The 27,752-nt window shown below is 40.1% G+C and overlaps 1 protein-coding gene across 2 annotated transcripts in view; it reads left to right on the plus strand.

Moving 5' to 3' along the window:
• Prdm5 (PR/SET domain 5) overlaps window positions 1-17,366 on the plus strand; it is a 162,160-nt gene extending 144,794 nt beyond the window's left edge. For both annotated transcript variants that reach the window (NM_001427515.1, XM_087659356.1), the window contains 2 exon segments: window positions 7,753-7,857; window positions 16,952-17,366. In NM_001427515.1, the coding sequence (NP_001414444.1) occupies window positions 7,753-7,857; window positions 16,952-17,116 (270 nt within the window). In that variant the 3' untranslated portion in view covers window positions 17,117-17,366.
• The last annotated feature ends 10,386 nt before the right edge of the window (window positions 17,367-27,752 follow it).

Raw genomic sequence — 27,752 nt, forward strand, 5'->3', positions numbered from 1 at the left:
TACTGAAAAATGAACTTCCTTGAATATAGGACTGTCAGGGTCAAATGCAGGCTAGTCCTGGACAGATACACAGAGTTGGTCACACCCGTGGTAGTTCCTGAAACGCATTGTTGAGTGCCTCATAAGGGGACAGAGACCACGTAAAGCAGGTTGGGAGAAAGTGCTAGTCTTTAATTTTCCAGAACTAAAATTAGAAGTGAAATACACACCCGCTTGGTGAGTTTTGTGTAATATCCTTAGATGTGGTGGAAAATTTCTACAAATCCCCATTTGTGAAACACCAGTGAGCTCAAATTTACTTACAATTTAAAAAAAAGTGTTGGGTAAACATAGTAAGAAACAACTCATTAATTTTCTGAATTTAAATTGTTATAAAGTTGCTCTTGTACTTTAAAAATGTTAATTATTTTCAGATGATATATGAAAACATCTTCACTTATTGCAATAATCTTATTTCTCTTTTTTAAGTCTTTTATGGTTTTTTGTCAAAGCATTTTATGACTTTGAGTTATTCAAATCTAGTAAGATCTCTACCAAGTCAGGTCTGAATCCTCACCTGTACAAACAGACCTGCTAGTTGGGGTTTTTTTCTCCCCAGAATTTCCTGAACTTGAAAGAGATGCATTTCTGCTAACTCCTGGCCATCTGTGTAGGGTGTTGACTCTAGATATAGTTTACATTGATATGACTTCCTCTGACTTTTGCCCACTGCTGATGGCTTCGTTTTACCCGTTGACATGAACTTGGCTGCTTCGAATACCCTGCTGGTCATGGATGAATTAGCCACATGTGCAATAGCAACTTTGTGCTATGCTCATATTATTTTCAGAACGGAGAAATCAGAATAGTATGTTATTTCTTTAGGATTAGGTATTCCTCTTGTAAGGAGTTGTATTTACATAATCTCTTTCTCTTACCGACCTCTGAATAAACTGTACAGTTTTATGGAGAAGCGGATTCCCTTGCCTTCATCACATGTCAGACCTGTGCTTGTTAGTTTTGGAAGCAGGGAGAATGAATTAATTCATTTCACTGGGGACTAGTTGGATATGACTCTTAACTATAAGAGTTGGTGACCGTGCTGGATTCTACTTTCTGTCATTTCTGCATTTATACAATGCTCCTCAAATTTACGGGAGTGTTCGTGATTTGTTGTCTACTATCTCCTCACACTCAGAACACTGTCACTTCTCATGCTCCCACGTAAAGCCTCACCTGCAACAGCACTGCCAGTGCCATCTTGACCTTGTTCAGCCTTTCGCAAACATATCTACTAATCACAATCATCAAATGTCCTTTAAAAGTGCCAAAGCCAGGCACACAACCCCAGTCTGAAACCTCCTCTCTTTGGGAGTGGGCTACAGGAGTCAGCATTTTTGGCGATCTTCTGTTGATTCCAACTTCTAAACAGGTACGGGCTGAGGCTTAGCCTGAACCAGCTGCCTTCACTGAGCTGGGGACCATCCTCCTCCTTCAGAGTAGTACAGTCAATTTTGAAGTGCACATTTAACAGAACTGGGCTCTGCTCACAGGGACAGGAGAAGGGAAGGAGCTTCGTAAGCAGACAGCAGTCATGGTTGTAGAGTGCTCTTGGGTCGCAAACTGTATCGTATGAATTCTGTTCTCCCTGACTGACAGTGTGACCTCCGGCATATTTTTAAACCACTTCTTCATCTGTAAAGTGGGGGTAACATAGAAAATTACCAGCATTGCTTAATAGACTAATGAAAAGAGATATTTAAGTGTTTCTACCCCCTTGCCAGCTAGCATTAAGCAGTCAGCCCAAAGGGAAAGCAGCAGTGCAGTGGGAGAGAAGTGTAAGAGCAGGGGAGCACACAGGCCTGGCCATCACTGCTGCTGCAGTTAGCTGCTCAGGAGGCCCATCTTAGAGAGACACGGACCAGATCGCAGGTTCTCCCCTGTGGTTGCACTGGACATCACCTTGGGAACTCTTAAGACACCAGTGCCCGGCCATGTTCAATTCAGTGAATGGGGCTTTCTGGGAGTGGGCTCCAGGCATCTGTAGTTTTTAAAAAGATTCCCAGGCAACCTGGGTGATCAGGCTGGGTGAAATGCTGTGGTGTACAATCAGGACAGAATGAGGGGAGTTTACCCTGCTCTTGGTCTTGCTGCTCCAGTGACTGACTGAAGTCATGCATGTAGCTCCAGCAAAGCTCATTTTGAAGGGGTTTGAATGGCCCTTCCCTGTTTTATCCCTGATACGCTCCTGTACAGCCTCAGTGCACAGAGTCGGACTTCCTGCCTACCCACTCAGTTTACAAATCACTGCACGGACCTCACGAAGGAATGAGTAAGGAAGGGATCAGGTGTCTCCTAGAACACTTTTAGATAAAAATTTGATTCCATCCACTGTGCTTATTCTTAGTTTCCTATATGTGGATTGTGCAGTTCATTCTCCTGGTTTATAAGATGTATGTTTTCCATTAGCTACAATGCAAAAGCAATTACAGACATGCTATGTAGAAACCTGCTTTAAATATTCTCCTAGCTTTCAAAGGCTTCCCTATGAGTTGTAATTTTTAGGTGCTTTGTTTACTAGTCCAAGGGTGTGTTTTGTCATATGTTGAAAGACCACACTGGCTATAAAAAATAAGATGGTGAGTAGAAACCCAGAGAAGCTGTAAACATCTGTGAGAGCTTGCTCGGCAGGGCTGCTTCTTAGAGGGAGGCTCAGAACACATTGATTGGGTGCAGCTGGTAAGACATGTGCCCTCACAAATGGGGCCATTAAGCAGAGCTGTTAGATATATGGCCAGCTGTCCTATGGGCTATAGATCTGCCCCATTAGCTGTGTGTAATAGAAACTGGAAGGACCACAGTCGCAAATTCTCCTCTAAGCTGTAGCTCTGCTTCTGCACAGACTTGCTATTTTACAGGACACAGTAGTAATCTTTTGGCCACACAGTCTATAGAAGCTGGAGTTGGAGTCTGCCATGCTAAGAGCACTGGTCAGGGCTGGCCTGTAGTCAGTGGTCTAGGATATTACAGGTCATGAAAAAGCTATGGTTGAGGTGCTATGGGAGACACACATACTGATCTTGCTCCAGCCACCTCAAACACCCCTGCAGAAGAACTGGTAGACAGACACGTCTTACTGTGGTCCGGGTGGAAACGTCAACCTGGCTACATGTCTACACACTATAGGCTCCACATTTCACCCTGGACATGCGGGCTTAGGTGTTGGAAGTCAGCTGCCCACCAGCTGAGATTTCTGTGGCTGACAACAAGCCCTCAGTAGAGCACGGAATCATCTCTAAAGGCCTATCGTAGCTTGATGTTTTAAAGTCCATCCACCTGATATCCAAAAATGGTTTTCCTCAATAAAAAAGGACATGGTCTTTGAAAAAGGGGTGGTGTGTTGTTTATAGTAACATAAGCATAGTATTTTAGGTCTTTTAATTTTTATAAGGAAATTTTGACTTATAGAAACAGAGAGAATCAAGTCTTGAACCCCCATGTGTCCTTGGTCACATCACACAAGTAGTTTTGCCGTATTTACTCTTCCAGCAGTATGAAATTCAAGGCTTTGGGTATATTCTAGTAGAGGGATCATTTATTTTCCTAGATAATGATAACATTGAGTCATAGGCATGTTATCAGCAAAGGCAATTTTATTCTAGAGGATGCAATTCTCTAGTGTGGTTCAGAAGCTAAAGATGTGCTGAGAAGTGTTACGTCACATCATGTTGGCATTGCAATGATGTTCAGGCACATAATTTCTCCAGTGATTGAATTTTTATTGTATTTTATAAAGCATCACTCTGCAACAATCTACACTAGACAACAACTGCTGCCTTTCAATATACATAGCACAAAAAGCATACTGTAGAAAGAATCTTTGCTCTCTCTCTTCTCCCGAGATGTGAGCCAGTGTCTGGGGTTTGCTGGGATGGGTATGCTGCTGGCATCTAGTGGATACTGAGTACAGGCTCTTCACCCCAGGATCACCTGGCCTTCTATTTCAATAGTTCCCAGATTGAGGAAGTCTTCCCTAAACCAATGTGAGAGGTTCAGGCTTCTCTGAGCTATATGTAGAAAGACTGGCAGAAAGGCCTTGCTGTGGTCTATGTAGAAGGAATCAACCTGGTTGCATTGTGGTCTACATACTGTAAACTCTGTATTTCACCATGGATATCAATATAACATCTTGCAGATGAAACTAGAAGGTCAAATTTGCTCCAGATCCTTTAAAAGTGCAACCCAGCACTTCAGTTTACAAGGTCCTACTTTTCTGTACCCCATGGTTTGTCTTCAAGGTTAAGAAATGTCCATTCTGCTGAAAAAAAATGGGGAATTGTAAATTTTCTGTGTATATAGAAGTTTCGTGTTTAAGAAATCTGCATCAAGGGGCTGGGGATTTAGCTCAGTGGTAGAGCGCTTACCTAGGAAGCGCAACGCCCTGGGTTCGGTCCCCAGCTCCGGAAAAAAAAAAAAAAAAGAAATCTGCATCAAGTTCATGGTACAGGGATGTTCAGTTGAAATTTGTGTGTGTGTGTGTGTGTGTGTGTGTGTGTGTGTGTGTGTGTGAGTGTGTGTGTGTGTGTGTGAGTGTGTGTGAGTGTGTGTGAGTGTGTGAGTGTGTGTGTGTGCGTGCACGCGCGTGCACGCGCAAGCTTGAGCATGTGTATATGTGAACACATGTGGAGGTCATTGTGGAAATGTGTTCTGGGGACAAAACAGGTTGTCGGCTTAATGGCGGGCAAGTCCCTTTACCCACTGAGCCCCTCACTAGCCTGCAGAATTGGCAATTTTGTGTCACTTTAAATTTTTTTGTTTCTTTGACTATTTGTTAATTTACTTCATTTTATCTTCACATCGTCTCATGCCGTTCAAGTTGGCCTTCAATTTTCATTATAGCTGAGAATGACCTTGACCCTGGTCCTCCTGCTTCTGCCTCTCATGTGCTGGAATTACAGCTGCGCACTACTCTACCCAGCCAGTATTTAAGATGAGCTTTTAAACTTAGAAATAAGGATCGGGGCTGGGCGATGACTCAGTATATAACGCTTGACGTGCACATGTAGGGATCGGTTTGGTCCCCAGCAGCCACATAAAAAATCAAGCAGTCTAGCAGCCAGTTTACAATCTTAGCACTTGGGAAGAGAAGACTGCACAAGAAGACTACCCTGAAGCTGGGAACTCCACACCAACAGTGGACCCTTCCTGAGTAAATAAGGTACAGCACGATCAGGGAAGCTCTGCACACATGTGTACCTACACCCAAGCAACAATTCGTACATGAAGATAATCAGACTCCCCCAGAAGTAATAAGACATGATCATCCAGGAAAATTGATCATTTTCTTAAGCTCTAGACAGGGAAAGCATTAATAAAAATAAAATGCTATAATCTAGAAAAGAAAATTAAATGAAATTAATTTGAAGCAAAAGATAATTTTCATGTCCTAACATACCTTTGTGTGTGTGTGTGTGTGTGTGTGTGAGAGAGAGAGACAGAGAGAGAGAGAGAGAGAGAGAGAGAGAGAGAGAGAGAGAGCACTTCTTTCTCATAGAAATTTGCAACAAGGTTTATCAATACATAACTGTTTTGCCACTGGCTTCCTAAATGACATTGAGAGTTGTTTAAAAATCTTTACATATTAAGTTGCTGCTCCTTTGTATAGAAGGGCATCAAGGACTCACAGCTGGTGTTGTGCTGTCTGTAAGCAAGGTACTAGGCACAAAGCTCCATAAAGCCATCTTCTGAATGAGCTCTGCCAAATGGTGCTTTGATTGGAGTAGACTAATTAGATGGCTAATTAATTCTGCCATTCACAGATTGCAGAGTTTAATTGATAAATAGATTGCCTCCACTTAGTATTGATTCCCAGGTCACAAAGGACCAGCTATTTCTCAATTAGACTGGGTAATCATTCAGAAACAGCATAAATCAAGAACCTAATCATTTAATGTTAATTAATGTCTAGTTAAATCCAGCTAATGAGTCAGAGTGTGTTATTCATTCTACATATTCCTCCATGAGAACATTAGAATCAACTCCCATAATACTCTGTAGCCCCAGATTGTGTTCTCATAGTCAAGGTTCTTGAAGTGGACAACAGAAGAAAAAGAGTGAGATTATTATGAGACCAATGACTGTGGATGAGATCTTATCTAAAAGTGACAGGTTGTTCACAAGCACAACAGTATTTCTGTTACTGTAACAAATGTCTGAGATAATCAGCTTACAAGAAAAGGTTCATTTTGACTCCCAGTATTAGAGCGTTTAGTCACTCGACCCTGCTGTGCTTCTGATCCGGTCACATGGTGCAATCAGGTGTTCACCTCATGGTGAAGGGAGCTAGAGAAGCAGAAAGGAAGAAGAAAGAAAGCAGAGCCCTACAATTTACTCAAGGAATACCCCCCCAGTGACCTAATTTTCTTCTACCAGTTAGCACTGCCCCCAAGTAGTGCCACCAATGGGGACATAACCTTTCACACCTGGACCCTTATGGACTCAAATCATACCAAATGGTATCGGAACATGCTTACATATTTCAGCCACGTGTGCCTGTCAATCACTTCACATGTATCCTGGGGAAGGTAGAGATCACTCAGCCTCTCGTCTATTAACTCTACAGAGGTTTAAGTGTCTATGACTTCCTAACTTTTCACTATAATATGGTTCCTTGTTGACAGCCTCTGTGTGACTGTCTTAACCACTCTGGTTCTCAGTGAACCTAAGGGGAAGTGAATTAGAGAGAAAAATTAATATTCCCTTTTACCCTTGGTCCTGTGTGTGGATTCTTGCTGCACAGGAAGGGGAGGACTATGTTCCAGGGACAATGAAGACTTCACAGTTCTCAGCGTACGGGGTGGAACACACATCCTCTACCATCATCTGTGGTCCCCTGCAGCATTCATCCAGGACACTTGTCTACCTGTGCTTGACGAGTGAGGGCTGATGTTTTGCAATGAGGCTGGTTAGGAGTAATGAGAAGTTAGTGGATGAAGGGTACTGGCTCTGGTTCTCTGGGACTACTTGCTAGATCAGGAATTCTCCAGTATGCGCTCTCCTGCTGTTCCTACTCTTCAATAGATTGGAATTCTTTTCAAGGGGAGCATTTGGTGACTAAGAATTCTGGGCACTTTCTCCCTTTTCAGATGCATACTTAAGAACCTATAGGAGAAAAACAAGAAAAGTCTCAATTTAAAAAAAAATTTATATTCAATAAAAAGAACTCTATACCAAGAAGAAAAAAAATGGTAATCAAGGTTAAAATATATCAATTAAAGGTGAATTCTGTTTTTTAAAATTTATCTTCAAATCTGCATTGAAATTTTGGTTCTGAAATATTCAATCTGGAGTCTATAATTGCATCATTTAGCTGAGGGGTTCTCAGCTTTCTTTGGTGACAATACCCAAAATGCCATCGTAAAATTATATGGTTACTATAAGCTAAAAGAAATAATTAAAGCTGGATCACAGCACCCAAGGTATTTGCAGAGGACAGGCTCTGTCTCACTCTAGTCAGTCACTTTCAGCTAGTATATTACAGTGTCCAGAAATGGTGGTCATTGGTATTTCTTATGAGGTGTTGAAACTGATCATCTCACCCTTCGAATTTGCTGCAGCACACTGCACATCTGGAGGAAGGCATCTTCCACCTCAGCAGTCACCTTTCCATGGAGGCTCAGGACTCAGCCAATCAGAAGTCACCTTTCTGTGGAGGCTCAGCACCCAGCCACTAGGTCTCTGAACTTCTTGGTGCTCTCTTCCCTTTGCCTACAGGAGAAGCCCTACCAGTGCTCAGAGTGCAGCAAGGCCTTCAGCCAGAAGCGGGGCCTCGATGAGCACAAGAGGACGCACACAGGAGAAAAGCCTTTTCAGTGTGACGTGAGTTGGGTTCTTTTTTTCTTCCCTGGTATTCTGTGGTAAGCGCTGGGGATGTCTTGCTGCACATGCGTTTGATTTGTGTGTCTGTCAGTGCCTTGTGCTGCCCCATCTCTGGGTTGCATACTCTTTGCATTCATATTCTATTCATTATGGTTTCCTAGCAGCAAATAAATTGTGATTTCCTTCAGGATATCTTCCAGTATCTAATTCCATGGAGCTGTTCTTCCAGGGTGTAAATTTGGGAGAGTTTGAGGCAATTCAGTTAGGCCCAAGTCTTTGACAAGTTAGTGACAGCTGAACCAATAGGATGAATATGACTAAAATATAATGTATGTGTGCCAGAAGTTCTTTTTAAAATTAGAATATAAAACTATATTTAGCAAATCATAGATGTTAAGTAGAAACTGAGTTTTTAGAATATGCATATAAATTCGTTTAGGTTAAACCATGCTACTTAGGACATCTTCTATCTAGGATATTTAAATTGAACTGAAATAAGATGACATTGCTGTTTATACTATTTTTGAAAGGGTAAAGTACTACTCTTCTTGGTAAATTTTAGTAAGAGCATTAATGGAGGGGAATGATTTCATCACCAATGGTTATGGGTTATGTCAGTGGATCAACCCAAATGTTAGAGAAGGCACCAAGATGCTTGTTCTTCACATACACACATGCATGCACCACACGGACATGTGTATATATGAATATATATATGTATATGTATATATATATATGCATGTGTGTATAACAAATAAAAAACAAAATATATTTATATATATTAAAAAAGATTTTCAGTGGAATTTAGTATAAAAAGAAACATTAAAGTTGTGATGTATGAAATAACCCAGTACAACAAATTCATTGTAAGTGCCGAGTTTACTTAAGAACATAATCCATCAGCCTGTTCCAACAGGAAACATGTGGTAAAGGAGTCCCTGTGAAAGAAGATTCACAAACACAGGATGCTTTGCCTGTCTTATGAAGCATCAAGCAGGCTAAAGCAACAGAATATCCTTACTCATAAAATACCTTCCTCTCCAGTACATTATAGGAAATCCCACCTGGAATGAAATAAGTGCATGCACACAGAACATGGTCCTGAGCTGGGGCTAGCTTAGGAATTTCAATTGGTTTGATTCTTTTATAGAGACAGAAGCAATTGAAGTGACTTGATTGTACAACTACACAAATAACCGTTCCAGGCCTGAAGTACTCACTCAGTTGAACATGGGCACTTGGCTTCCCTCATAACTCAACCTATCTCTGACATGCCCAGAATAGTTTTGTTGAGCATTTCCCTGGATGAACTGATCTATGGGGTTACTTTGTAAACTATAATTTAGTAGTCCGTTTTCTTTTCTTTCTACGTCTATCTCATTCGCTCCTAAAATTTCAAAACTCTGCAGTTATCATCCACATTTTAAGTGCCTCCTAAATTTCCCTGCTTATTGGCTCAGAGACCATCACTGCTCCAACTACTTAAACTTAACCTACTCCTCTGTCTTCTCTGTCCCTAGCTAGCTACAGAACTCCCAAATCCATCGCTTCCTCTAAATCCCCATTCCCAATAGCAACTGAATGCCACACCCTCTCTCATCAATTCAGATGTCCAGTGTGTCCCCCTCTGACATGATGATATTTTGAGATGTTTCTAAAAATTGCAAGATTTATTTACTTACTCTGTGCATTTGTATACATGTGTAGACACCTGTGAGTCATTGTGTAGGTGTAGAGGTTAGAAGGCAACCTGTGGGAATATGTTCTGACCTTCCAGAATGTGAGTTCTGTGATGGCTGATCTTGATTATATCTAAAATGAACTAAAATCAAACCAGCCTGGGACACCTGTGAGGGATGTTTCTTCATTAGATTATTTGAGTTGGAAAGACTCACCCTAAATCTGGGCCACCCCTTCTCATGGTAGCTCACGTGACGGGACATGGAAGAAGGAAGCTTTTTGCTTTTGCCTGCTTGCCTGTACTCTTGCTGACAAGTTAACTTTCGTGCAGCTGAAGCATTTCCTTACCTGTACTAGAACCTACTTCTTCAGGATTCCAATCTAGACTGAAAACTAGAAAACAGGCAGCTCTCCAGGACTTCCCTTAACTCTCACACCAAATGACATCTGCTGAGATAGGCAATCCTTGGCCTTTGCATGGGGGACAGCCACTCTTGGACTAAGCTACTGTAATAAATCGTGTGTGTGTGTGTGTGTGTGTGTGTGTGTGTGTGTGTGTGTGTGTGTTTGTCTGTGCATACATTTAGATGCATATAACATATTTGCATAAGCGTAGATATAGAACATAAACATATATACATGTATATATACAAACACATACTATATCTTATATATTTGTTCATTCTATCAATTCTGTTTCTTCGGAGAATTCTGGCTGAGACAGTGCAGAGGATGAAGCTCAGGTCATTAAGCTTTGCAGCAAGTACTGCTGTAGCATCTGACTTGCTCTGAAGTGTTTATGTAACATAAAATTAGCCATTTATAATTTTTTTAGAGTTCGGTGGCATTTAGTACTTTATCCTTGTTGTGAAATCATGTTTATCTGACTTCAAAGTATTTTTCTTTAACCAAAACAGCAACAATAACAAAAACAATTCGTTAGGTTGTTTTCCAACTCCTCTATGCCCTGAAAATCATTCCTCTGCTTTCATTTTCATAGATTTCTTTTCCCATATATTTCATATAAGTGACCTTATACAATAACTGACTTCAGTTTCATTGTGGCATGCATCTGCAGGCTATGCCTTTCTGTGTTACTCCATCAAAACTGCTTATCAATCAGTCCTCTGATGGTGACTTACTTGTTGTTCCTCTTTTCCTGTTTTTATTAATTGGCTGTGGCAAGCATGGACCTACAGAAAATTGTTGGGGTACCTGTTTTCATTTCATGGGGATAGAACATCAGAGTTGTATAGTAATTCCGTGTTTACTCCTTATTGAAAATATTTTTTCCTACAGAGTATTCTAATCAAGGTTTCCCCTCTGTCATGTCTCAGGTCTTTCCCACCTTCCTACTTACCTCATTCTATTCCTTCCTTCTCTCTCTTTCAAAAACAAAGAAGCCAATTAAAAAACAAAAATATAAACCTCACATACAAACACAAAATCCCACAAAATTGAAAAGTGTAGTATATAAGCAAAAGACAAGTAACAAAAATGTCTGAAAAAATTATTAGGACACAAAAAGTCTCCCAAAATATCACTGAGTTCCTTTTGTGTTAGCCTTCGACTGCTGGCTGGGCATGGGACCTCCGCTGAGTATGGTTTGTGTATCCACTTAGCCACTGGAGCTGAACCACGTTATACTCCTGCCAGCACTGTATAAGGATTCTGTTTTTCTCCCGTCCTTGCACACATTTCTTCCTCATTTTGTTTTTCCTTTTTCAAAAGTATAGCCATCCTGTTAAATGTGAAGTATCTCACTTCGGTTTTGACTTTCTCTATTCAGAGTTCTAATGAACTTAAGTGTGTATGTGATTGTTGGCCATTTTTCTGTCTTGGGGAGAAGTGTCTGCTCAAATGCCAATTTTAGAATTATGTGTTTGGGTTTTTTGTTGTTGGGTTGAAAGAATTCTGTATAAAATTGTGGATGTTATTGGGTAGCATACAAGTACTTTACCTCATTTTGTAAGTATTCTTTAGGCCTTTCTGATAACATCCTATGCACGAGGATTTTGATGTAAAGTCCCCTTTATATTTTATCAGGATTTGATGTTATATATAAAATCTGTTGCCCATTCGAAGGTCTCTTTGTGTTTCTCTAACATTGTGTCATTTCAACCCATGTTTAGGTCTTGGATGTATTTTGAATTGATTTTTCATATATCTGTTAGAGAGCCATTCTTTCTCAGACCTTCACCCTCACTTCAATGTTAATTGTGAGTTTTTAATACACACATTTGGTTATGTTGATGAAGTTTTCTAAGGGGCATTTGTTTTCAAACCAACAAACAGTTCTGAATTTTATCAAGTACTTTTTCAATATCCATTTGACCATATTTGTCTTTTTCTTTGGTCTAATAATGTGACATGTCCCTGTTTCTTTTCTTATTTGATCCACCATTGCAACTTTTAAATAACTCCTACTTAGTCATGGCTTAGAATCCACTCAATAGAATTTCATTAAATGTGATTGTTTCATTTGTGTGTAGCATATGTGCGCACACGAGTGCGTGTTTGTGGGTGTTTGCATCTCAATCCATAAATGTTGATTTCTACTTTTCCTTGTTTTTAATATCTTCATTTGACTTTAGTAACAAGGCTATGCTAATTCCAGGTAATACATTTAAAATTGTCCCTTTCCCTGCTGGAAAGAGACATTACTGTAACTCTGAATATTTGGTAGAATTCATCCTTCAGTCCTAGACTTTCAGTAGTAGTAGTAGTAGTAGTAGTAGTAGTAGTAGTAGTAGTATATTTGATTAAATGCCTTCTCTAGATTCCTGTTGCTACCATATGAGCCCTCAGCTGTCTATACACTTGTATGTGTGTCTCTAGACTCCTGATACCACTATCCTCTTCCTCCTGTACCCATCATCTGATGAGATATCAAATCCGTTCACTTTTCTAGTGACTACAGACTCACCATACATGCCCAACCACCATGTTAGTCTCTAGAATGCAGAAGGAGCTTATTTCTCTGTTTTCATCTTTGCTGCTAATACTCTGCTAAGACTTGCCACCCAGAGTCATCTATATGTCCAGGAGTTGCACTTGACTGTCTATAAAATCCTTCAGTCACCATGATCTCATTTAAAAGAGAATCTCCAGGATCTGCACCTTTGCTCTCCTCCCCACTAGCCATGCTCATGGTCCCTCCACCCCCTGGCCTTTCCGGTGTGATCAACAACCATCTAGCTCACTGTGCTCACCAGTGTGTCCTCATAGCCGCTGCTTTCTCTACTTGAACACCTTTCTCTTCAGGTATTGTTTTGTTTTGTTCAGTTTTCTTATTTGTCTGTTGACTAGTTCTTGTTGTTTTGAGACAAGATAATCCTCTGTAGCCCAGGTTGTTCCAGTAGTTTGGAGCAATTCTCTTGCCTCTGCCACAAAGTGCTGGGATCTTGTGCTCCATCCTGCCTGACCCTTGGATCATCCTCATGGCCTGCTCCTCTCCTCCCTTCAGGTCCTGCTCAAATTATTTCCTCTTATATTTTTATCATCTGCCAACCCTCCTGTCATAGTCTCCTCCATGTTCCTTGCATCTACCCAAAATAGTATATATTTCTTTAGTTATTTGTTTTATTGCATTTCATTGTTTGTTTCTTTGTTTATTACAGGAGATGTGCACATTTAAAGGGACTTGTTTCTCTCTTTCTAATATCTGGATCCTAGGGATAAAACTCTTGTTATTAGGTTTGCCAATGTATCCACTGGGCCATCTTGACTGCCTTCATTTACTTTTTTATGTACTTCAGGTCTATGAAAGTAGGAGAGGGTTTTTTTCATTTTTGTTTTTGGGTTGTTTTGTTTTTATTCTTTTTGGGGGGGGTTGGTTGGTTTGTTTTGTTTTTTTTTTCATCATTGGTTTCTCTATTTGCAAGCATAGAACTAAACCTCTCATATAAAAAGGATGCTATAAGTATTTTTAAGAATGAATACTTAAATGAGTCTTTAATCCATGTTTAAATCTATCTGAAAAAGGAACATGGACCAGGCCTCTCTGACAGTAGCTTTTGATCTGGTTGCTGACCAAATGCTGTTTGTCTTACTCTGTTAGAATGCTTCAGCAACCTTCTACCCGTTCCACGGTACATTACCATATTTTAGGATTATTCCGACCCATTCCATGATATAGTACCACTCTGTTTTAGGCTTCCCCAGATCCCCAGAGTTCATTTCCAATGTTCAACTTCTTTTCAAGTCTCTTTTATAATGACGTCTCAGCTATAACTTATTGAGCATAAACAGTGTTTGCACATCCTCAGTTCCCTGCTTTCATTCTCTTCCTGCAGCCGTGTCCTGCCCTTGGAGATAATTCTCCTCCTCCACTGTCATGTGCTTCCTTCTACATGTCTGTGGCCCCTCTTCTGAATGCTGGCCCCAGTCTCTTGCAGCCATTGAGTGTGCTCATGGCTGTGCCTTTCTTGACACAGAGTTAATGACCCTACGAGTATTTATCCTAGACTGCGGACTGCAGAAATAAACAGTACATCCTTTGTCATTTTGGTACTAAGTCCAGGCTTGATTCCACTCATTAAGTATTTTTAACTGACATTTATCTAGAATTCCCATTCCCACATATGAAAGTACTTAATTGTCAACATCTTGTTTCACTTTATTCTAAAGCAAAATCATTCAACCTTTATCTTAGAATAATATTGAAAAATAAAGCTTTACCACTTTTGGTATTTGAATTGCTACTAAGTCAGGACAGGGTTGGGAATCCCTGGCAGAGGAGAAGAAAAGGAGGTGTCCCTGCTGTGCAGTTTGAACTTTCCCTTGTTTTCACTGTGACTCTAAAAGGTCTGGCATGGAGCTGATTCTTCCTGAGTATCAGCAGAGACCTTTAATGGCTACACTTAAGCTAATGAATGCAAATCTTTTCACTGCTCTGTAGCCCACTTCACGAGTGTGACATCAGGTGCTGTCCCAGGCCATCTAGTGCTCTGCTCAGGTGCACATGGAAAGTGCATGTTGGATGGTTCCTGTCTCCTGTCCTGTGTGGATTCTCTAGACATCCTTAGGTCCCTCTGCCATTCCCAGGAACTTCAGCCTCTTGCTCAGCTTCCTTAACATCCTCTCTGGTTGCCATTGCTGGGATTTCCTCATGGAAACTGTGGACATGGACTTATAGTTAGTATCCCTCCCTTCACAACAATGCCAGAATATCTGGAATCTTAATTTACATTATCAAAGTCACTTTTGTTCCTTAAAATGGTAAGAGCAAAACAAAGAAGAGAAAGAGCAGCCAGTTCACATATCTCAGTTTAAAGTGAAAGCCTCCGGTTGAAACCAGGATCTGCCCTGGGGAAGAGGTACAGACTGAGTGCAGATGGCCTGGCTTTAATTCTAGGAATTACTTTCTATTGTTTGGAAATCTGGTTAACCTACACATCCTTGTGAAAATGGGGGTATCTACTCAGAGGTACAGGAGTTCGAACTGAACCAAGCAAAGTTTGGGAATCACTAAGAGGGCATCTGAACAATAATAAAAGCCATGTTTGGCATAAAAGTGACAAGGGAACAAGGTCACACCTCCTCTGTTGTTATAGAGATTATGTAAGGCGTACAATGTTAAATAAATAAACACTGATAAATACCTAATTACCATTATGATAAAGACTGAAAAGGCAAGATACAAAAACCAAGCAGCTCTGAAGGAATAGTTAGGAAAGGATTATCTGTGTTTATGTGTCTCTGTTTATTTATCTATTTAAGCTTAAAAAATGAGGAGTCAGCTATGGGGAGAAGAGCATTTTAGGAGAACAAACAGCATGGTTGGAGCTGATAGGGAGTAAGAAATCCTGGGGAGAGCGGAGTGCAGGGTGACATTGGCTAGAGAACTGAAGGTTTCCACCCCTGAAAGGGACACTACAAGTGGTGTGAGCTCTCTCCTTTGACACTGGGTTCAGAGAAGGGGGCAGAGAAATAGGACATGTAAATGAGAATCATCACATACATATAAAATAATTTGATACTTCTTTCACATGAATGTACATTCCATAAAAACACACTTTAATTTCTTTGAATTATTCATAGTTTTTGAGGTATTTATATTGTTCATAAGAGCCCCTTATACATACACATAATATGTATAGATATAGACAAAGAAATGATAGATATAAATATGTAGATATGCATATCTTTCTTCCCCTCTTTCTTCTATTATCTATCATCATTTCATTTTTGTAAATTCATATATATTTATGAATTAATGACCTGAGCATTTAAGCTCCTTACGATAGTACAGAGATATATTTAAGAAAAATTCAGTCATTAAAAGTGAACACTGTGGAGGAAAAGTTAAGGCTGCTTTGAGAACACTGAGCAGAGACTAGCACCTGGCAGGCACATCTCGCCAGCCCTCCAATGGCTGTGCCTCAAGTCCTCCTTTGTGGGAGCTCTCTCCTTAGTCTCTGCCTACTTCCAGGCATGTTTAGGTCTGATTCCTTTCTGAGTTTCTTGCCACTGTGACAGTAAATTCTCTCTGCTCCATAAAGGAGAGAGCACAGCTCTCATTTGCCACAGTCACTTCACAAGCCTCATTCAGAGCACCAGCTTCCTTTGGTGTCTCCTTGATCAGTATTTATTATGCTTTTTAAACATATATTATTGAAGTAGATATTAGTTTCAAATAAAAACACTTTATAAAATGTACATACACACACACACACACACACACACACACACACACACAAAAAAAACTTTGAATTTCACTTGGCTTTCCTCTATGGCTTAAGTTATTATGACTTACTTACATCTTGCTACTGTATACTTTTTATTACCAGGTTGTTTGATGGAGATGTTAAGACAAGGTGCCAGACTTTGAAATAAACTACTTATATGCCTTAGTTAAACAACATTATACAACAAGAAAGAAGGAAATGGAATCCTGGGTAATAAATTTGAGTTGTAATGCTTATAGCATTGTTAACCAGTCACACCACAAGTGCTTTAAACTCTTAAAGCCTTGATAGCCAGTCACATCTCAAGTGGGACTAAATTGAAAACATCGCAGTAAAATATGTCTTGTGTATTTATGCCCTGTGGAGAGATGTCATCTAGGCTGTAAATCACAGCACTTAAGGAGTTGTTATGAACTGTAAATATACTTTATTATGATCAGGAAGGTATGGTCCTAGGAAATTGTTTCTCTGACAGGGTTTAAGTCCAGAGCTGGAGAGAGGAAAGAGTACTTGAGGGTGGTGAAAGCTGCACAATTAAATGCAAGTGATGCTTGAGAACTACAATTAACTTCTTTGTTTGGGTGTGAAATTCCATTTATTCTTAGAGCAGTATTTGTCCTTGGCCCACTATCCCATACTTGATAGACGGAATTATCATAATGTATATTGTGTGTATGACAGAGTGGTTTGACATCATAAATGTGGAGTTTCTGCTTCTTTTCTAGGTATGTGACTTGGCTTTTAGCCTGAAGAAAATGCTCATCCGACACAAGATGACTCACAATCCCAACCGCCCAATGGCAGAGTGCCATTTCTGCCATAAGAAGTTTACAAGGAATGACTACCTCAAAGTGCACATGGACAATATCCATGGTGTAGCTGACAGCTAAGAGTAGCTGTCAAGGAACCAAACCATGTGAAAGAGCTTCTAATCTGAATCCCAGATACTTCTCACCTGATTGGCTTATCAGAAATAGGCAAAAACAATGCACTGGTCTCACAGTGCTTATCTGCCTATCTTTGGAATCTGTAGATGCAAAGAAAAAAATCTTCCCTTTGCCAAAAAGAAATTCAAATAGAAAAAAAATATATACTTTGTAGTTTACAGAATGTTCTGGTTGATTAAAAACTAAATACAGAGTTATGGCTCTTTGTTTTATGAAGTTCATTAACATTGATTGATCCATTAGACCTTTATGTTATTATTCATGAGTGCGGTGCTCACATGCAAACACTGGATATTGCAGCTGGTTCTTACTAATTCAGGTAGAAATCAAGACACCCAGGTACTTCTGTACCTGTAAGATACTAGTAAGACCTGTGTTTTTAAAGTCTCAAGCATGAAAATATTTGATAAACAGACAAGGATTTCATTCTATTTAACAATTACCTTAAAATACAGAGATATTTGAGAACTAAAGTTTCTATTAAAAATTGCTAATTTTATAGATTTCCGAGAACACACTGTTTTCACAAATCATTCCAATGCTTGTATTCATGCTGTGGAAATTCTTTATATAGTGGACATAAAAATAACAGCTATATTTTATTTTTATCACACTGATCTTTGTTTTAATGTTCATTCCTAGAAATTAGCAATAGTAAACATACACAGCTAGAAATAGAAAGTCATTTCCTGTCACCACATCATTTATGCAGAGATGGCCCTGGTATGAGAATTTCAATGCAGGTCAACAGTTCTCAGAGTCTTGTCTTACTGATGTGATTCTCGTAACACTTTTGAATTATCCTCAATCATCCCATGTAATCAGTAATCCAGAATACAGAAGAAAGTCTTGTCATTAGGCTTCAAATTTGTTTCAGCAAAATTTACTGCCAGATACAATGAGCAAGCCATGATGATATAATAAAATAACGATATCAAAATAGCTGAGAGACCCAAAACAGAAAAATAGGAAGAAACTCAGTTCATGGACCTGTGTGATCTGCACCAGTTTTTGAAGAGAGGCAAGTTAATTAAAAGGAAGTCACTTGGTGGTGAGGCATTAGGGAGAAAAGTTACCCAAGAACTTGGGAATCTTAGTTTAGTATCACAAGAAGCACAAAGATTCTCTACAGCCTTTGAAGATGCTGTGCTTGAGACTTACCTAAGATGACTTTTAAAGAGCCAGACATTGGGAAAACCAGGCTGAAACAGGGCCTTCTGGGCATGATGGGACCACCACAATTATGAACTGCCTGCAGCTGTGGTTGTTGCGCAGGATAGAACAAGGCACGTACTAGCATACAGGTGTAAGAGATCCCCAGCTTCCACTCCTAGCTGAGGAACTACCAACAGTTGATGGCTTCAGAAGCAAGGATAATCACTTTTCTTTAAGGGTGATCCTGGTGGGTCAACTATACTTCAGCAGATGGACCTAAACTGATTTGTAAAAAAAAGAATTAAGCAGCAGCTCTCTACTCCCAGACCCTGTGGGAAAGAGACCTCACCGCCTGGTCAGGTGGGCACTCCTGAGGCTGCATAAGCTCCCGGAAGGGGCGGCACAGGTCTTCCTGGTTGCTGCCGCCGCAAAGAGCCTGTGGGCAGCACCCCGCGAGCGAACTTGAGGCTCGGGACCACAGGTAAGACCAACTTTTCTGCTGCAAGAAAGCTGCCTGGTGAACTCAAGACACAGGCCCACAGGAACAGCTGAAGACCTGTAGAGAGGAAAAATTACACGCCCGAAAGCAGAACACTCTCTCCCCAGAACTGACTGAAAGAGAGGAAAACAGGTCTACAGCACTCCTGACACACAGGCTTATAGGACAGTCTAGCCACTGTCAGAAATAGCAGAACAAAGTAACACTAGAGATAATCTGATGGCGAGAGGCAAGCGCAGGAACACAAGCAACAGAAACCAAGACTACATGGCATCATCGGAGCCCAATTCTCCCACCAAAACAAACATGGAATATCCAAACACACCAGAAAAGCAAGATCTAGTTTCAAAATCATATTTGATCATGATGCTGGAGGACTTCAAGAAAGACATGAAGAACTCCCTTAGGGAAACACAGGAAAACATTAATAAACAAGTAGAAGCCTACAGAGAGGAATCGCAAAAATCCCTGAAAGAATTGAAAAATCCCTGAAAGAATTCCAGGAAAACACAATCAAACAGTTGAAGGAATTAAAAATGGAAATAGAAGCAATCAAGAAAGAACACATGGAAACAACCCTGGATATAGAAAACCAAAAGAAGAGACAAGGAGCTGTAGATACAAGCTTCAACAACAGAATACAAGAGATGGAAGAGAGAATCTCAGGAGCAGAAGATTCCATAGAAATCATTGACTCAACTGTCAAAGATAATGTAAAGCGGAAAAAGCTACTGGTCCAAAACATACAGGAAATCCAGGACTCAATGAGAAGATCAAACCTAAGGATAATAGGTATAGAAGAGAGTGAAGACTCCCAGCTCAAAGGACCAGTAAATATCTTCAACAAAATCATAGAAGAAAACTTCCCTAACCTAAAAAAAGAGATACCCATAGGCATACAAGAAGCCTACAGAACTCCATATAGATTGGACCAGAAAAGAAACACCTCCCGTCACATAATAGTCAAAACACCAAATGCACAAAATAAAGAAAGAATATTAAAAGCAGTAAGGGAAAAAGGTCAAGTAACATATAAAGGCAGACCTATCAGAATCACACCAGACTTCTCGCCAGAAACTATGAAGGCCAGAAGATCCTGGACTGATGTCATACAGACCCTAAGAGAACACAAATGCCAGCCCAGGTTACTGTATCCTGCAAAACTCTCAATTAACATAGATGGAGAAACCAAGATATTCCATGACAAAACCAAATTTACACAATATCTTTCTACAAATCCAGCACTACAAAGGATAATAAATGGTAAAGCCCAACATAAGGAGGCAAGCTATACCCTAGAAGAAGCAAGAAACTAATCGTCTTGGCAACAAAACAAAGAGAATGAAAGCACACAAACATAACCTCACATCCAAATATGAATATAAAGGGAAACAATAATCACTATTCCTTAATATTTCTCAATATCAATGGCCTCAACTCCCCAATAAAAAGACATAGATTAACAAACTGGATATGCAACGAGGACCCTGCATTCTGCTGCCTAAGGAAACACACCTCAGAGACAAAGACAGACACTACCTCAGAGTGAAAGGCTGGAAAACAACTTTCCAAGCAAATGGTCAGAAGAAGCAAGCTGGAGTAGCCATTCTAATATCAAATAAAATCAATTTCCAACTAAAAGTCATCAAAAAAGATAAGGAAGGACACTTCATATTCATCAAAGGAAAAATCCACCAACATGAACTCTCAATCCTAAATATCTATGCCCCAAATACAAGGGCACCTACATACGTAAAAGAAACCTTACTAAAGCTCAAAACACACATTGCACCTCACACAATAATAGTGGGAGATTTCAACACCCCACTCTCATCAATGGACAGATCATGGAAACAGAAATTAAACAGTGATGTTGACAGACTAAGAGAAGTCATGAGCCAAATGGACTTAACGGATATTTATGGAACATTCTATCCTAAAGCAAAAGGATATACCTTCTTCTCAGCTCCTCATGATACTTTCTCCAAAATTGACCATATAATTGGTCAAAAAACGGGCCTCAACAGGTACAGAAAGATAGAAATAATCCCATGCGTGCTATCGGACCACCACGGCCTAAAACTGGTCTTCAATAACAATAAGGGAAGAATGCCCACATATACGTGGAAATTGAACAATTGTCTACTCAATGATAACCTGGTCAAGGGAGAAATAAAGAAAGAAATTAAAAACTTTTTAGAATTTAATGAAAATGAAGGTACAACATACCCAAACTTATGGGACACAATGAAAGCTGTGCTAAGAGGAAAACTCATAGCGCTGAGTACCTGCAGAAAGAAACAGGAAAGAGCATATGTCAGCAGCTTGACAGCACACCTAAAAGCGCTAGAACAAAAAGAAGCAAATACACCCAGGAGGAGTAGAAGGCAGGAAATAATCAAACTCAGAGCTGAAATCAACCAAGTAGAAACAAAAAGTACCATACAAACAATCAACAGAACCAAAAGTTGGTTCTTTGAGAAAATCAACAAGATAGATAAACCCTTAGCCAGAATAACGAGAGGACACAGAGAGTGTGTCCAAATTAACAAAATCAGAAATGAAAAGGGAGACCTAACTACAGATTCAGAGGAAATTCAAAAAATCATCAGATCTTACTATAAAAACCTATATTCAACAAAACTTGAAAATCTTCAGGAAATGGACAGTCTCCTAGACAGATACCAGGTATCGAAGTTAAATCAGGAACAGATAAACCAGTTAAACAACCCCATAACTCCTAAGGAAATAGAAGCGTCACTAAAGGTCTCCCAACCAAAAAGAGCCCAGGTCCAGACGGGTTTAGTGCAGAATTCTATCAAACCTTCATAGAAGACCTCATACCAATATTATCCAAACTATTCCACAAAATTGAAACAGATGGATCACTACAGAATACCTTCTACAAAGCCACAATTACTCTTATACCTAAACCACACAAAGACACAACAAAGAAAGAGAACTTCAGACCAATTTCCCTTATGAATATCGACGCAAAAATACTCAACAAAATTCTGGCAAACCGAATTCAAGAGCACATCAAAACAATCATCCACCATGATCAAGTAGGCTTCATCCCAGGCATGCAGGGATGGTTTAATATACGGAAAACCATCAACGTGATCCATTATATAAACAAACTGAAAGAACAGAACCACATGATCATTTCATTAGATGCTGAGAAAGCATTTGACAAAATTCAACACCCCTTCATGATAAAAGTCCTGGAAAGAATAGGAATTCAAGGCCCATACCTAAACATAGTAAAAGCCATATACAACAAACCAGTGGCTAACATTAAACTAAATGGAGAGAAACTTGAAGCAATCCCACTAAAATCAGGGACTAGACAAGGCTGACCACTCTCTCCCTACTTATTCAATATAGTTCTTGAAGTTCTAGCCAGAGCAATCAGACAACAAAAGGAGATCAAGGGGATACAGATCGGAAAAGAAGAGGTCAAAATATCACTATTTGTAGATGATATGATAGTATATTTAAGTGATCCTAAAAGTTCCACCAGAGAACTACTAAAGCTGATAAACAACTTCAGCAAAGTGGCTGGGTATAAAATTAACTCAAATAAATCAGTTGCCTTCCTCTATACAAAAGAGAAACAAGCCGAGAAAGAAATTAGGGAAACGACACCCTTCATAATAGACCCAAATAATATAAAGTACCTCGGTGTGACTTTAACCAAGCAAGTAAAAGATCTGTACAATAAGAACTTCAAGACACTGAGGAAAGAAATTGAAGAAGACCTCAGAAGATGGAAAGATCTCCCATGCTCATGGATTGGCAGGATTAATATAGTAAAAATGGCCATTTTACCAAAAGCGATCTACAGATTCAATGCAATCCCCATCAAAATACCAATCCAATTCTTCAAAGAGTTAGACAGAACAATTTGCAAATTCATCCTGAATAACAAAAAACCCAGGATAGCTAAAACTATCCTCAACAATAAAAGGACTTCAGGGGGAATCACTATCCCTGAACTCAAGCAGTATTACAGAGCAATAGTGATAAAAACTGCATGGTATTGGTACAGAGACAGACAGATAGACCAATGGAATAGAATTGAAGACCCAGAAATGAACCCACACACCTATGGTCACTTGATTTTTGACAAAGGAGCCAAAACTATCCAATGGAAAAAAGATAGCATTTTCAGCAAATGGTGCTGGTTCAACTGGAGGTCAACATGTAGAAGAATGTAGATCGATCCATGCGTATCACCCTGTACAAAGCTTAAGTCCAAGTGGATCAAGGACCTCCACATCAAACCAGACACACTCAAACTAATAGAAAAAAAACTAGGGAAGCATCTGGAACACATGGGCACTGGAAAAAATTTCCTGAACAAAACACCAATGGCTTATGCTCTAAGATCAAGAATCGACAAATGGGATCTCATAAAACTGCAAAGCTTCTGTAAGGCAAAGGACACTGTGGTTAGGACAAAAGGGCAACCAACAGATTGGGAAAAGATCTTTACCAATCCTACAACAGATAGAGGCCTTATATCCAAAATATACAAAGAACTCAAGAAGTTAGACCGCAGGGAAACAAATAACCCTATTAAAAATGGGGTTCAGAGCTAAACAAAGAATTCACAGCTGAGGAATGCCGAATGGCTGAGAAACACCTAAAGAAATGTTCAACATCTTTAGTCATAAGGGAAATGCAAATCAAAACAACCCTGAGATTTCACCTCACACCAGTGAGAATGGCTAAGATCAAAAACTCAGGTGACAGCAGATGCTGGCGAGGATGTGGAGAAAGAGAAACACTCCTCCATTGTTGGTGGGATTGCAGACTGGTACAACCATTCTGGAAATCAGTTTGGAGGTTCCTCAGAAAATTGGACATTGAACTGCCTGAGGATCCAGCCATACCTCTCTTGGGCATATACCCAAAAGATGCCTCAACATATAAAAGAGACACGTGCTCCACTATGTTCATTGCAGCCTTATTTATAATAGCCAGAAACTGGAAAGAACCCAGATGCCCTTCAACAGAGGAATGGATACAGAAAATGTGGTACATCTACATAATGGAATATTACTCAGCTATCAAAAACAACGAGTTTATGAAATTCGTAGGCAAATGGTTGGAACTGGAAAATATCATCCTGAGTGAGCTAACCCAATCACAGAAAGACATACATGGTATGCACTCATTGATAAGTGGCTATTAGCCCAAATGCTTGAATTACCCTAGATCCCTAGAACAAACGAAACTCAAGACGGATGATCAAAATGTGAATGCTTCACTCCTTCTTTAAATGAGGAAAAAGAATACCCTTGGCAGGGAAGGGAGAGGCAAAGATTAAAACAGAGACTGAAGGAACACCCATTCAGAGCCTGCCCCACATGTGGCCCATACATATACAGCCACCCAATTAGACAAGATGGATGAAGCAAAGAAGTGCAGACCGACAGGAGCCGGATGTAGATCGCTCCTGAGAGATACAGCCAGAATACAGCAAATACAGAGGTGAATGCCAGCAGCAAACCACTGAACTGAGAATAGGTCCCCTATTGAAGGAATCAGAGAAAGAACTGGAAGAGCTTGAAGGGGCTCGAGACCCCAAAAGTACAACAATGCCAAGCAACCAGAGCTTCCAGCGACTAAGCCACTACCTAAAGACTATACATGGACTGACCCTGGACTCTGACCCCATAGGTAGCAATGAATAACCTAGTAAGAGCACCAGTGGAAGGGGAAGCCCTGGGTCCTGCTAAGACTGAACCCCCAGTGCACTAGACTATGGGGGGGAGGGCGGCAATGGGGGGAGGGTTGGGAGGGGAACACCCATAAGGAAGGGGAGGGGGGAGGAGGATGTTTGCCCGGAAACCGGGAAAAGGAATAACACTCGAAATGTATATAAGAAATACTCAAGTTAATTAAAAAAAAAGAATTAAAATGATGATATTAAGTTCAAAAGGGGTGGGGAGGTAAGCAGTACTTCTGGGAGACAGAAGAACAGGATGAAAACATTCTATAAATTTTCAAAGATTTAAAGTATATTAACATAGATGCAGAGAGATTAGATATGTCCTGGAATCATAATTTAGCTGAGAGTCGCCTTATCTGGCATCAGTGGGATGGGACCCCCCTGGTCCTCTGGTGACTCGGTGCTCCAGCGTAGGAAATGCTAGGGCAGTGAGTAGGGAGTCAGTGGGGTGGAGCAGCAACCTCATAGAAGTAAGGGGAGGGGATAGAGGGTTTGCAGAGGGGAAACCTGGAAGGGGAATAACATTTGAAATGTAAATAAATAAAATGACCAATAAAAAAGGAAACTACCTAGATATGGCTATCTACTATTTCCTACCTGAAAATAGAGACTATATTTTGTGAAATGTCTAGTCTTGTTTTTCACTATGTTGTTCGTTTCAACAGTATACACTTAGATCTGACATATTTACTATGTGACCAACGTGCTCAATATCACGTAAGAGCAGCTCTCAGTCAGACCTGTGTGATGGTTTAAAATGACTGCTTGTCCTTAAGATGCTCCCTTCCCTGTATGAGATGTTGCTCCTGATTATGGTATAGGTGTGAAACTGGGAAGGAGACCAAGCACCAGTTTGGTGTGATCTCACAGTCATGATCATAATTCACAGGGCTGCTAGGGTGTTGTCATGCTGCTGTAGACTGTCAAAGAGGAGGTGCTGTACTCACCCTGGGGTGGGCTGATAGACAAGGAAGGTTTTAGCAGATGGGGTAAAGGAAGCTACCAGAACTCCAACCTCACTTATCAAAAGATTGGAACCAAAGCAGTATCTTAGAAGATTATAAATGTACTTCATTTTCATCTAAAAGACAGTTGCTTATATAGAGTTCCAGTTGCTGGAAAGATGACTCAATGGGTAAGAGCACTATTTTTCTAAAGATCCTGAGTTCAATTCCCAGCAGCCACACGGTGGCTCACAACCATCTATAATGGGATCTGATGCCCTCTTCTGGCCTTCAGGTGTCATGCAGATAGAGCACATATACTTAGAATAAACAGTTTCAGCTATATTAGTCCCTGTATACTGTAACTTTTAATGTAACTTTTAAATTGTTTATGCATAACATTGAGAAATCTTTAGGCTCAAGGACAAATTAAACATAGTCGTGAGTAGTCGTAGTCTCTGGGTTGCACAGTGAAGCTGAAGTATAGGGCTCCAGCTTGTAGTGCTCTTCTCATCTTTGCCAAGGTGAAAGGTTTGGGCTCAGAAACTTTCTTGGGTAGCGACCAAAAACTCAGGTTCCTTTGTAGTCAGCCCAGGGACTCAGTGACTTTAAAAGACTTTGGGAACTTTTAATATCCTTTTATTTTTACCATCCTTTGGTTTTTACCATTCACAACAGCTGTATATCTTGAGTTTATTTCATAACCACTGGCTTATTCCTTTCTCTGTTCTTCTGCCCTGTACTGCACTTTCACTCTTTTCTTCTGTTGCTTCTGTTGTTAGCTGCACAGAAGCCTGTTTTCTTTAGACCTGACCAACAGCTGAGTTCGTTGGTAATTCGTTCTTGGGATTATCCAGAATAGTAAAAATGCTAGTTTCATAAAACTTACTTCATACAACCTGTGTTTGTGTGGGGGTTGGGGGGGTATCTGTCTGTCTGAAATGAATCACTCTTTGAGAGTGATTAGATTTCATGCCCTGCTACTCACAAATCTGCAAAGAGAGGATGGGTACCAGAAATTTTTTATTTTTCTATTACATAACATTGTATTCCTTGCTAATGGAAACTCAACACAGGCATGGAAACACACTGAAGTGTGTGTGCACCTCAGAAACCCTAAAGTCTTCCCACTGATATTGAGGTTTATTTGTATGTGTGCAAATGAAGCAGAGGTATATAACAGAACCCTGAAAGCATTTTTATTATAAACCTCCAATAAATATATGAACACTCCCAGACTTGTTGTAAGCATTTTGTTTTAACTTACTTTAGCTAGGATAGTTGTTTAGTAAAATTGATTGTGAATACTTTAAAATATTGGATGGAAATATGATTGTGATTGCTCCTAGACCTCAAGCTACTGCGGTGTTGACCAAGTATATTTAGGCCTAGAAAATACCTCTAAAGCTAACCATGTTGGTCTCTTGGCACACGGACAAGGCACTTGAAACACTGTTCTTCCCACTCTGGGTCATGTCACATACAAAGGAACATCACTAAGAACCAGTGAGACCTGATATATAACAGAAGCCATTTCTCACAAACAGTGAACTTCAGAAACAGGACTCAGAGACCTGATTTAGAACTTCCATGTAATCATCTTTCCTGGGGATTAACATTCATAGTACCAGAAGGCATCAGGCAAGCCCCCCGCCCCAAGAAGAGGAACAACTAACAGTCTTACCTAGCTAGGGGCCTACGAATAACAGCAATGACTGGCATTGCATAATACCCATAAGAGTACACTAGTGGCACACATCCTTGGCAGGAACCAACAACTATGTAATAGAACTTAAGCCTTGTTCAACACAAAGAAAATTATGCCTGGCTATAGAGACCTAGCCAAATACCTAGGGCTAATGAAACGATGGATCTTAGAGGAGAATATACAGCTACCACTTTATAAAACCTGCACAATCATGAAGTACATCCTAAATATTTGTCCTTATACCCAAATATCAGTATCATACTTACCCCTCATCAAACAACCATCTGTTTTCAACAGATAGAGACTGTTACAGAAAACCAGATCCAATCAAACTGCAGAGTTGTGAAACTCAGAGTTGTGTCACCCTGGGAGCTTTGTGGAGATTATGTCTCCTGGGAATGTCAGAAGCTATACCCATCTGTTGGCACTATTTGGGGGCTATTTTACTAGGTTTATATATCGCCACCTCCAACCCTTTTTCCATCCTAAACCCTCAAGCCCCTCAATACTAGGTAGGAAAAAAGAAGGTTAGA

Source organism: Rattus norvegicus, chromosome 4, assembly GCF_021556685.1.
Source record: "Rattus norvegicus strain SHRSP/BbbUtx chromosome 4, alternate assembly SHRSP_T2T, whole genome shotgun sequence".
Taxonomy (NCBI): domain Eukaryota; kingdom Metazoa; phylum Chordata; class Mammalia; order Rodentia; family Muridae; genus Rattus; species Rattus norvegicus.